General features: G+C 44.6%; 1 protein-coding gene across 8 annotated transcripts in view; it reads left to right on the forward strand.

Annotated features, from left to right (window-relative positions):
- STK32A (serine/threonine kinase 32A) overlaps positions 1–8606 on the forward strand; it is a 139255-nt gene extending 130649 nt beyond the window's left edge. For 7 of the 8 annotated variants that reach the window (XM_008255186.4, XM_051843477.2, XM_008255190.4 and 4 more), the window contains 2 exons: positions 5787–5851; positions 6755–8606. In XM_008255186.4, the coding sequence (XP_008253408.1) occupies positions 5787–5851; positions 6755–6848 (159 nt within the window). In that variant the 3' untranslated portion in view covers positions 6849–8606. The remainder of the gene's footprint in view (positions 1–5786; positions 5852–6754) is intronic. The other variant, XM_051843478.2, reaches the window with a different exon arrangement.
- The last annotated feature ends 3809 nt before the right edge of the window (positions 8607–12415 follow it).

Raw genomic sequence — 12415 nt, forward strand, 5'->3', positions numbered from 1 at the left:
GAGAGAAGAATCTGATTCCCAGAGTTAGCACATTATAACGTGCAGATGTCAAGTTTTCAACAAAAAGAAAATTACAAGGCATACAAAGAAATAGGATGATGATAGCTAATAAATGGTAGTGCATGGTTTCTTGTTTAACTCTTGCACGTGGGGAACTTAGCATCATACATTTTTAGAGACATTTTCTATGACTGCATAGGGCCAAACAGACAGGAGGTGCTCATCAATATTAATTTAAATGAGACTGGACTCTCAAATTCTTTGTTTAAATAATAAAAGCCTAACTAAGCCTAGTTCAGTTGGGTTTTTTGTTTATTTTTTTAAATGTTCCATATAGGAAAGGATGTAAAGGAAATAGTGCTTCATATACCTTTATGAACTAATGATGATAATTTATAGATATTTATAACTTTAGGAAAAGAGATATAAATATGATTACCAGGCAGACATATTTTTAATAAGAGATCTATTCAGCGTCCTGGACTTGCTAGAGGGCAGAGTATGTTTTCACAGGGCTTAGCACCAATCCTTGCAAGTCAGGAATCTCACAAGAGCCCTTATTAGGAATATTTGCAGGAAGCTGGTTTTTTAAAATTATGCAGACCACTATATGCTTTTATCTGTGGGAATAAGGAAAATAGAATATATTTTTCTCCTTGTCTTGTGATCTTATAGAGTTCTTTCACCCCAATGCAGTTAGAAGGGTCTATAGTGTTTCAAAGCAAGAGCTAGAATTATATTAGCGAGTACTGAGAAGAAAGAGGCAAGCTTAAAAAAAATTTGTTAGGGATGAGCAAAGGGTAGGGTAGCATTATCTTATCAACTATGGAGTCTGGGGGCACACAATGATCTCCAGTGATTTCTGTTATGTGTCCAAGAAATAGTGAACGTTAACACAGCTAGCAGTGTTAACACAGTGCCAAAGGTATAGTCCATCACCAGATTTTTAAAATATCTGTTAGAGAGTACACTTCCCTTTTCTCCATTTAGAGTTGCCATCACATGTGAATTCTGTCTGCCATTAAAAGGTAAACACAGCATAGTCCAGTGGTGACTTACTAAATAGCTATGTCATTGATTAAAATGCAATGATTTAAATGTCAAACAACATGCATACTCCTTCCAGGCATTGGTTCCTTTATATATAAAATAGGAAGAGTATTAGGACCCTGAGGACAAAATAAGATAATATAAGTAAGGCATTTAAAGCAGCACCTGGTACATGGTAACTGTTGGCTGTGTCTTTATTTAGCTAGCTAGCTAGTTAGTTGAGAGGCGGGGAGACAGAAAGCTCCCATCCACTGGTTCACTCTCCAGAAGTCCACAACAGCTGGGATTGGGCCAGGGCTGGATCCGGGCTGGTAATATAACCCAGGTTTCCCATGTTTATAGCAAGAACATCATTTTGTGAGCTATCACCACTTCTTCCTACAGTCTGCATTAGTGGGCAGATGGAGTCAGAGCCGGAGCTGGGAATTGAACCCAATCACTCCAGTGTGGGACATGGGTGTCTTACCTTAAGTTAATCTCGACTTAATGGCTTGCTGCCATGTGTCAAGTTTTGATTTATGTGATGCTGAAAACTATCATAGGACACTTTGGACTTCTCTCTGCTACAGCAGTGTATTTCTCTGTCTCAGCATCACATCTGAACCTCTTATACTGCTTTGGAAAAATACTGGTGCCTGGATCCCACCCTAGACCAGTTACTTCTGAACCTGGGTGGGTTTGGCCTGTGCATTGGTGTTTTTAAAAAAATGTCTTCAGATGATTCTACATGTGTACCTATGGTTGAACTTCACCGCTATAGAACCCAGGATGAATGCTGAAGCTTCGTCTTTTTTCCCATGTCTCAATCTCTGCCATTTGTAAAAGGGAATTCATGTTTGTACTGCTTCCTAGACCCATTCTCAGTAAGTTATTACAAACCAAATGCTTGGAAAAATGCTAGCTGTTGGTTGTGCTTCACATTTCTACTTCTTGGCTCCTAACTTCTTTCTTTCCCATGATTCTTTTTATGCTCATATGATATGGCTGTTTTATTTGCTTGTTTCTGGAATATTCTCTACCTTATCCCTTTATGCCCAATGTCTTCTAAGTATAGATTAAAAAAGACTAATGTGCCACTCTGTTTCCCTTGTGAGGCAAACCACCTAAGTCCTCTTCTTCTGGCTGTTGAGATTTGCACTGGCGGTCAACCCTTTGGCTATTTCTGATGACGTCTCCACCTCTGAGCACTGTGCACTCTGCTTATCTATGAGGAGTCTTGATTATCAGCCAGAATCCCCCTGTAGCCATACACAACCCATTGTGCCTCCATTGTTTCTGCCTCCCCTCTCCCTTCATATTTTCCATTTGGCTGTCGGCTTCCCCATTTAGCTGCACTTCTCAAAGTTTCCCATCTGAAGCAGGGGAAGGCAAACAGGCTGAATAGGAAGTGTGTAAGGGTCCAGGGTGGGGCTCATGGGATGTCACACCACAGACTCATCTCCAAATGTGCATTTCATATCTTTGTTTAAATAAAGTAGTTACAGGATAGGGGAAAAAAATTCATGTGGATTTTTGCACCTTACTTGATTATATATAGTTTCACACCGGCGCCACGGCTCACTTGCCTAATCCTCCACCTGCAGCGTCAGTTCCCCGGGTTCTAGTCCCGGTTGGGGCGCCGGATTCTGTCCCGGTTGCTCCTCTTCCAGTCCAGCTTTCTGCTGTAGCCCGGGAGGGCAGTGGAGGATGGCCCAGGTCCTTGGGCCCTGCACCTGCATGGGAGACCAGGAGGAAGCACCTGTCTCCTGGCTTCAGATCGGTGCAGCACGCTGGCCGTAGCGGCCCTTTGAGGGGGTGAACCAACGGAAGGAAGACCTTTCTCTCTGTCTCTCTCTCTCTCACTGCCTAACTCTGCCTGTCAAAACAAACAAAACAAACAAACAAACAAAATATATACTTTCTGAAATCATAGGGTAAAGCTGCTGCTCCAAGGAGCTTCATCAGCTTACGTCGATCGTGTCCTTTATGCCCTATGGCTGACACCGGGAAGTGTCAGGACACAAAGACCTCGCTTTGAGAGTCAGACACAGTGGAGTCTTTTGTTTTTTTCTCTGTCATTCCCTACATACCCCAGCTTGTCTGCTTTTTTACAATTTCCTCTCCTGTCCCCTAAACAATCATCCAGAAAAGAAAATTCTCTAGTACTTAGGACTCAGTGTATTCTAATTCCTAGATATGAATTAGGTAAAGTGAGTTAATGTGGTTTGTTTTTCTTAAGAAGCAATATTTTTCATCGTAAATAATTTTAAGTGCAATGTTGCAGATTTTAAAACATTTTTGATATGGATCTGACACTATCCTGGGACTGACAATTATCCTGTTTTATGATTAAATTTTCTCATTAGGATGGAACAGATTTTCTAAGTGGGGCAGTGCTGTATTAAAGCAAAGGTTTTGTATGCTCATGAGAAAGTCACAAATTACCAAGGCTCCATCAATTGGCACTAAGGTATATTTAATGAACTCCAGAATAGTTGTTGAGAGGAACATGTTATTCAGAATTCAGTGTGAGGAGAGGTTGTTTAAGGTTATTCATAAAGTCCAGGTGGAATATCCAAACCAAATAATGCGTTAGTGTCTGACATCACGTAAGAAGCAAAAACAAGCCACAGACTGTTGTTGCAGAAATTCTACCTTTTACACTTGCCCAAAGTGCTTGTCTCCTCTGAGATCCTTATTTCTTCCTGTGGTTTTGAGTTACTGTCTAATGCACTTTCGTTTCACCTTGCAAGACTCCTTCGAAGATTTCTCGCAGGGCAGGTCTAATGAGCTTCTTAAGCCTTAGTGTCTTATGTTTGAAGGACAGATCTGCCAGATATAGTTTTTTTTTTTTCTTTAGCAGTTAGAATATACCTACCCCCTTCTAGGCACCAATGTTTCTGATGAGAAATCTGCTCAACATCTTATTCAGGATCCCTTGTATGTGACAAGTAGCTTCTCTCCTGCTTCTTTCTGGATACCCTCTTAGCCTATATGGCTATGATGTGTCTCAACAAGGGCTTCTCTGATTCACCTTGCTTGGAGTCTGTTGGCCTTCTTGGATCCTTTTCTTCATGTCTGTCATCAAATTTGAGATATTTTGAACCACCATTTCTTCTTTTCCTCTCTCTCTCTTCTCCTTCCGAGATTTCTGCATGGTGTATGTTGGTCTACATGATGATGTCCTACATGATCCTGGGATTCTGTTTATTCCCATTCTCTTCCTGTTCTGAAGACTTGAGAGTTTCTATTATAATTTTTCTTTTGCATGCTCAAATCTGCTTTGGATTTCCACCAGTGAATTTATTTCAATTATACTTTTTTAAAAAGATGTTTATTTAAAAGTGTTATGGGGGGTGGGTAGAGAGAAAGATCTTCCATCCACTGGTTCAATCTCCAGATGGCCAAAATGACCAGGGATGAGCCAGGCCAAAGCTAAGAGCTTCATCTGGGTCTCCTATGTGAGTGCAGGGGCCCAAGCACTTGGACTATCTTCCAGTTTTTCCCAGGTACATTAGCAGGGAGCTGGATCGGAAGTGGAGCCGTCGGGACATGATTCGGTGCCCCTGTGGAATGCTGACATTGCAGGTGGCAGCTTTACCCACTGTACCACAATGTTGGCCCCTCAAGTATACTTTTCAACTCCAGAATGCCTTTTTGTTTTCTCGTTAGGCTTTTATCTTTTTATTAACCTTTCTATTTTGGTTCTTTTTTTAAACCTTTTCCACATCTTTACTTCTTTTAGTTTTTATTGAACAAATTGCTTTAAAATCTTTGTCTAGTAGATCTGCTATTAGGTCTTATGAAAGGATGGTTTCTGGGAAAATACCAATTTTTGTGAATTAATTTTTTCCTTTTTTTGTTATACCTTAATTGTTTTGTTGTTGATGACTACATTTGAATCTGATAAAGTGATAATTCTGGAAATCAGGTTCTCCCTCTTCCTCAGAGTTTTCTGGTTTTGTTGTTGTTTGTTGTTTATTATAGTAGGTTGTCTCTGTACTGGAACTAGCCTTAGGTGTAAGCTTAAGGTCTTCTTAGGTTCTTTTTTGAGCTTGTACCTTTCCCTGGGCATAGATGGCCATTTATAGTTTTTCCCATATATGCAGTTGTTTTTGAATGGACTAGTCCTTAATGTATGACTCCCAACAGAGGGAAAAAAAATGATAGGAGAAAGCAAAGGGTGCTGGCCCTTTAGGTCTCTTGGAAGTCCCTTCAGCCTAAGCAGGAGGGGCTGGTAGTAATGGGCAGGTGCAACAGAATGGCCTTTGGTCTCTTTTCACCTCTATGAGCGGAAGCAGCCATCAGCAATCAGAACAGAGATCCCCAGCATTGGGGGGACGTGGTCCATATTTCCCATGCAGGCTGTTACAGGAAAAGCAGGACAGCTTTCTAATCAGGGGTGAGTGGCTGCTACTGTGCCACAAGCTGAAATGAATCATTAACTGCCCTTTGCGGCTCACAGCTTCTCTTGGAAGTTGCAAGCCTTCAATAGACTTCAGGCTCTTCCAAAAAAATAGCTCCAGCAGCACATTCTGCCAGTGCAGTTGCTTAGATGGGGAGATAGGTTTTTGGTGCTTCCTACTGCAGCCTCTTCCCAGAACCTTCTTCACAGAGCGTCTCTTTTGAATATACTTTGGTGATTCTTAGACTTGGCCTAGTCATTAAATAGACACTCAGTAAGTTACCAACTGTTTGAGGATCCTGATGTGTCTGCTAACCACACTTTATGTTTTTTTTCAATGTTCACCTGGAAGACATGTCTTCTTCAAGAGCATCTTGAGTCTGTCCAGAAGGAGTTCATTATTTTCAACAGAGAAAAGTAAGTAGCTACTGTGAGGACAGCAGAAAATAAGGGAGTGTTTCAGCCAGACATTTTTTGCAGAGATTTAATACATTTTTAACACTAAATTGAATTTTTTCTAATGACAAAAGTAATGTAAATATATTATTGAAGATTTGGAAAATTTCAAAGACCTTTTTTCTTCTAAAAATTAAAATATTTTGATAGGTAAATTAGCCTAGCATTCAGATTTCACTTATGAAGAAAATAGGGATTTAAATACGTGAATTCAATGCTATTTTGCGTTTCCTTGAATCATATCTCTACCTCTTTATCAAGTTTTTAATGCTACCATTTTGAGGTGGCTGTTTGGGGGAGACCCGGATTGAGCTGCAGGGTTGAGGGCTCAGCCTGGCACACCAGCTCCAGCTGTTCCAAGCATCTGGGGAGTGAACCAGCAGATGGAAGAGCTCTCTTCTTCTGCCTTTTTTTTTTTTTTTTGACAGGCAGAGTGGACAGTGAGAGAGAAAGACAGAGAGAAAGGTCTTCCTTTGCCATTGGTTCACCCTCCAATGGCCGCCGCGGCCTGCGCACTGCGGCTGGCATACTGTGCTGATCTAATGGCAGGAGCCAGGTACTTCTCCTGGTCTCCCATGCAGGTGCAGGGCCCAAGCACTTGGGCCATCCTCCACTGCACTCCCAGGGCACAGCAGAGAGCTGGCCTGGAAGAGGAGCAACCGGGACAGAATCCGGAGCCCCGACCAGGACTAGAACCCGGTGTGCCGGCGCCGCAAGGCGGAGGATTAGCCTAGTGAGCCGCGGCGCCGGCCTTCTCCTTCTGCCTTTCAAATAAAATAAGAAATGACGCCACCCTTTCAAAAGCTAAAATAGATTACTTTTCTTTTCAGAGAATAAAGCCCTCTTTTTCCTTTTCCTTTTAAGGGTAAAAAGGGACTTTAATAAAAAGCAAGCAAATCTCGCCTTGGAACAAACCAAACACCCTCAAGAAGAAGATGGCCAGAACAACCGCCTGTAGCGATCTCAGCATCTTCTTCTTGACACGTTTCTTGGCACGTGCGCCAGGAACTTCTGATTGTACACATCAAGAAAACTGACAGTAGTTCTTGCCACTGCACACCTCTGACTTAGAAAATATGGAAGCCTATTTTTTGGAGGAGGAAGCATGATAAAGTGAAAACATCCTGGGCCTAACTCCTGGGATCTAATTTTACCACTAATTGTGCGACCTCAAGCAAATACTTAACCACTGTCTCTGTTCTGGTTCATTCATCTACAGTGAGAGAGTTACATTAGATGATCTGTATCCTTCCTGTCTAGTGCTACAACTGGCATTCTAAACAACCTTTATTTTTGTCTTAAAAGGAATGTTTGGATGTAGACTTATTTTCCTTGCAATTACACTGTGACAAATGGACACTGGACTCCATGAAGCTCTTCAGGGCTAGAACACTGCATAAAGAGGCCAGAATCCCCAAGCCTGATTGGCTAGGGACACAGGGTTCCAAGAGGAGGAAGTGGATGCGATCAGACTCCAAGTAGCAGAGGTTCACAGCACCACATCAGCTTTATTGCCAGCAGGAGCCAGCTGTGCACACTGCTTTCCAACTGGCTCTCTAGTGAAGTGAATTTGATGACTTGAAATTAGTGATAGGATTTGCACCACAGAAATTAGCAGATACTACCTATCAGGGCATTCTCCCCACCACCACCAAGCCTGCCTGCTGCCTTCCCACAGTAAGCAGGCTCCTTGGGGGCTAATTGTCCTCTCAAGATTAGCAGAGACCTGCCCCTGGGGAGCATCAGAAGAGACTGTGTTGCATCATTGGGTGTGGGGGTGGGTATATTCTAAATTAGATGTTAATTGGGAAGACAGTAAAACTTACCCCTTTAAACATCCCTGATGACCCTTAACATAAGGGAATTATCTTTTCTCAATGAAGCCCAGGACAATGAGTCACCCCTTGAAAATGAAACAAGTCATTTTTGTTTCCATTTTTTTTATTTTTAGCATCTTTTTGACCAATACTAGATGCATTAAGATATTGAATGGATTATCCTCGTCCTTATAGACTAGAATGACAACAGCATCGTTCTCGCACTCCAGAGGTCTAAGTTCCTGGAGAGTCTGGGCACAGGGGTATCATGCCTTCCCCGCCCCCTGGCGCTCACTGTAGGAATGGCCACTGACGTCTCACTGCTTCTTTTTCTTTAGACCTTATTTATTGTTAAACACAAAGCCTAATTCACCTAAGAAAGAGGTCCACAGGTGACTCCATGGTTCTGACCCAGTGGATCTTTGCAGAAGAATGATTTTTCTGGCGCCCCACCGATTCCACTGGGTAGAGGGAGAAGACAGACTTTGCGGGAGACTGTTCTAAGCTGTTGGCTACCCAGACCACTGCAGCCCGTTGTTGACTATGGAAAAGATGGGGCTTACTAAGATGGCAGTGAACTGGCAACACAGGAGACTAGACAGACACTCTCCCCTGGGCGGACACGTGGGTGCAAACGCAAGCCCCAGGAGTGGCTGCCTGCTACAGCAGACTTCTAGGGGGGAAGTCACTCTGGGCCAAGTTAGCCATGGGTAGAAAGTCAGAGCTGAACCTCAGCCAAGCCTGACCATTCTCGGCTCACTGAGTAAGTGCAGAGTCCCTGGCTCAATTGTGGAACAGTGCCTCTCTAAGAGCAGCCATATCTTTGTTGAACTGTCAAAAGCCAGCTCTTGTTCTGTTGGGTTTCTCTTAAAAAAAAAAAAAAAAAAAAAGTTCCCACACATCATTTGTCCTCTGTGCTATTTTGTTTTTCTCCCAACACTGTAAACTGTCAGCACTTGCCCTGAGGACGAGTTGAAGAGGCGACCCTATTCTGTTCTGGGCTGGAAACCGCAGGAATGATGGGGGCACCTGCATGTTCAGTGTCTGTCATTGACTTGTCACTAGAAGTCCAATGCGCTATCCATTGCGCCACAGAGCCACCTTGTCATTGACTTGTTTTGCCTCAAGTCCTGATGTGCTATGGACTTAACCTCCCAGCCCTGGCTCCTCCTTTTTGTCTCACCTCAATTGCATCCTCCTGAGGGTAGGCTTTGAGCAATACTTCCCACAGGGCACTGGGATGGTTCATTTCTCCGTCACAAGAGTTTCACATCTATGCAATTTAAAATGGGGTAGGAACAACGTACATTCTCTCACTCGGATCCCAGTGAGCGGCTTCTGTGCCTGAAGCACCTCCGTTGGCCTTCAGGAACCACGGCCACCGTGGTCAGAAAGCCCAGTGTCAGAGTGCAGGATGGACTCCCGTCAGGGCCCGAGAAGAAACCCCGCAGCATCCGACAGTTCAAACAACTGCTTCTCAGCACCACCCACCACGCATCTAAACCTGAGGACAACACACCCTCCCCAAAGCAAAAAAAAAATCCTAAACCCTTCTGGTAACTGTTAGTTACCGAAACACGATCCTTCGGTTTTAGGCAATGAGTTGGCCTAAAAGTTCACACCCCACTGGGTGGAACATGTCTCCTCTAAATTTACGACAGTTGAGGCTCAGGGTTGAGATTCTTAGAAAACAGGGTGCTACTGCACCCTTCTGTCTTGTGTGCCTGGCACCTTTTTCTCCTAACAGCTTCTTCCTCCCTCACCTGTACAGACACCTAACCTGTCAGCAGGTCTGGAAGACCAGAAACGTGCTGGTTATTCCCCCCAGCCCTGCGACACTGCAGCACGGCTGCCCTCCTCGGGGCATTCCCTGTGCCCTCCAGGGAGGGGGAGAGACATCTGAGCCCCACGGTTTTGCCCACGATCCCCATCTCCTGGCATGGAGGGTGGGGGGCAGATGCTCTGCTGGTAGCCAACATAACCTCTTCGGCAGCACTGAATTTGATTAAAGTCATTGCTAGGGCAGCAAAGGACCTCAAGCACCTCAGAGCACTGCTAAACTAATTATAGTAATTTAATTAATTAGTGGTTAGCTTTCATCTGATAGGAAACATGGTAACCAGAAATGACTACCCGTTCTATCATCACAGCTTTTCTGAGGATGTTGGGTGGAGGAGTAACCAGGAAGAAGGTGCATCAACATAGCAGTGGCTGCTGCTGCTTGTTGGTGCCGCAGTAATGCTAAGGCTCACACACTTCAAAAGCCAGGTGCAAAGCATTGTGTCTGTTTAGTACCTGGTGGTTCCTCTACGCTGTTCACACAGAATCCCATCTCGTACTTCTGTTTGCCTGTGCCCATTGTATTACAAGCTCGGTGTGTCTGATATTAAACAGATATTAAAAATCTAAACTGCAATTATCTGTGCTGTTGTGAACAGCTGCTGATCTGGCAGCCCGTGAACAACACAGGGCTTGCTGAGCTGTAGCACATGTCATGTACATGTGCCTGTGTCTTCTGGGAATGGAAGCCCCTGAACTACCTTGTCATGCATGCATGCGTGTGTGTGTGCGTGTGTGTAACTGTTTTCCCAAGCAGTAGTACTGGGTTGCTTAGGTACCTGTTCTTACGCCCATGTCCTGTTGTAAGCACTGTCCCTTGTCAGAGTTCAACTGCATTAGAGATGGTGATCTGGAACCAAGGATACAGGACCACTCAGCTAGTCCACATGCATACAAACTAGAAAAGCTGACCCTATAGCAGTCACACCTCGGGGACACAGCCCAGAATCTGCTTCTGCCTTTAACCATGACCTCAAGTCCAAGGACAGCCCATGCACCTCTTTTTTCCAGTCCCCTACCTCTCAAGGTCTTGTCCCATCCCATTATCAGGGAGCCGTTCCAAGGCCCATGCTCCGAGAGAAGACACCAGGCAACTCCAGACTCTTGCAGCTTAAAACACCCTCTATCTTAGGAGAAGAAAGGACCCTTTTCAAATACCTCCCTGATCCACAATAGGTCAGCAGCCAGCAAGCCACAGGCTTTTCAGCTGGTACCAAAATAAGTAGACTCTTGCAAGTCTTCAAGTCCTAGTTAGTGTTTGTCTTCTTGGCAGCCAACCGAGCAATCGATGGGATGGACAACTCCAGACCCTGGAGAGTACTGGCTGCCTTAACTGTACCTTGATCATCTTCAAAGGCTGGGTTTTTTAAGTCCCCATCTCCAGCTCGTGGTTGGTGAGAGGATAAGTGTTTCCAGAATGTTCTTTGGAACCAGAGGACCCTTGTACTATGCAAATTTCTGATCCCCCCGCCCAGTTGGTTGCGACTCAGTCATTGCATACCTCATCTACAAGGTGTGAAATTCAACGTGCGGTTTTCAACAACACGTCTTCACTTTTAATAATTTTCAATTTACTTATTCTATTTGAAATGCACAGAGGCAGGGAGTGAGTAGAGAGATCTTCCACCTATGGGCTCATTCCCAAAATGATACCAACAGCAGGGACTAGGCCAGGCTGAAGCCAAGAGACAATAACCTATATCCCAATTGAGGTCTCCCAGAAGGGTGGCAGGAACCCAAGTACTTGAGCCCTCACCTACTGCCTCCCAAGCTACGTTTTATGAAGGAAGCTGGACAGACAGTAGGGCCAGGACTCGAATTATGCCCCTATATGGGCTGCAGGCTTTCCAAGTGGCATCTCAGCCAATGCACCAAATGCCTGCCCCACCAACAACTTTTTATAAAGTCCTGCACGCTGGGCTCACTTTGAGTGCCAACTCTACCCTTTTCACCATTAAGTCCCAGCCCTGAGGATGAACAGGGAGATGTGTTCACCCAAGGCCAAGTTTGAGTCATAAAATGGGACAACAGATCCTAGCTTATCAAACATCAAACCTTGAGCCCAAAATTGTAAAATAATTCTTCTTGTGCTCAGAGCAGCTTCTGTTCTGGTTTCTGAGCTGTGTTAAAAGGTATCAAAACTCCACGCCCCTGTATCCAAGGCATTGTTCCAGCAAACCAAGAGGGGGCCTCATCACACCGAAGCAATTCATCAGAAACGGCCATCTTCAGGCTCCTCCATTTCTTTGCCCACCTGCCCCAGCACACGTGCGCGCACGCGCGCACACACACACACACACACACCACTGAATGAAATCTACATGCCCTGCCCTGCAGGCCTGGGTATGGTATGAAGGCTGTCGTTTCTGTCTGCCCAGCATTCATCCCCGTTCTGGTGTCACACATTGATTGGCTTGATGGAGCTGTTGAGATCCACTTGGCTCAGGTGGCTCACAGTGGGTGGGTGTGTGAGCAGGTGTAGACACTCAGTCCTGCGCTCTCTTTGGGCTGCAGAAACTAGTTCAGTGGTGTGCACATGATCCAACCAGACCATGCAGAATCCATCTCTTGGCTGACCTATGGAGGCAATCTCTCGGTCCGCTGAGAAAGGAAAGCCTGGAAACGCGGATGATCAGGACTGATTCCACGTACAAAAGAAGTTCCTAAGAAGGAAGCACCTGCTAAAGGCAGGCGTGGCTGGGAGAGAGGAAGTGCCGTTCTGGTGTCGGGTTTAGCACTCAGATCCGGCTATGTTTAAGTCTGTCCAAACTTATCCCTAAACTTTTCGGTCACATCAGACTTTAAAATTCCCTTCTCCACTTCCCATCCCCATACACTAATTTAACCTTTGCAATAAAAAATGACCTCC

Source organism: Oryctolagus cuniculus, chromosome 6 (assembly GCF_964237555.1).
Source record: "Oryctolagus cuniculus chromosome 6, mOryCun1.1, whole genome shotgun sequence".
NCBI classification, from domain to species: Eukaryota; Metazoa; Chordata; class Mammalia; order Lagomorpha; family Leporidae; genus Oryctolagus; species Oryctolagus cuniculus.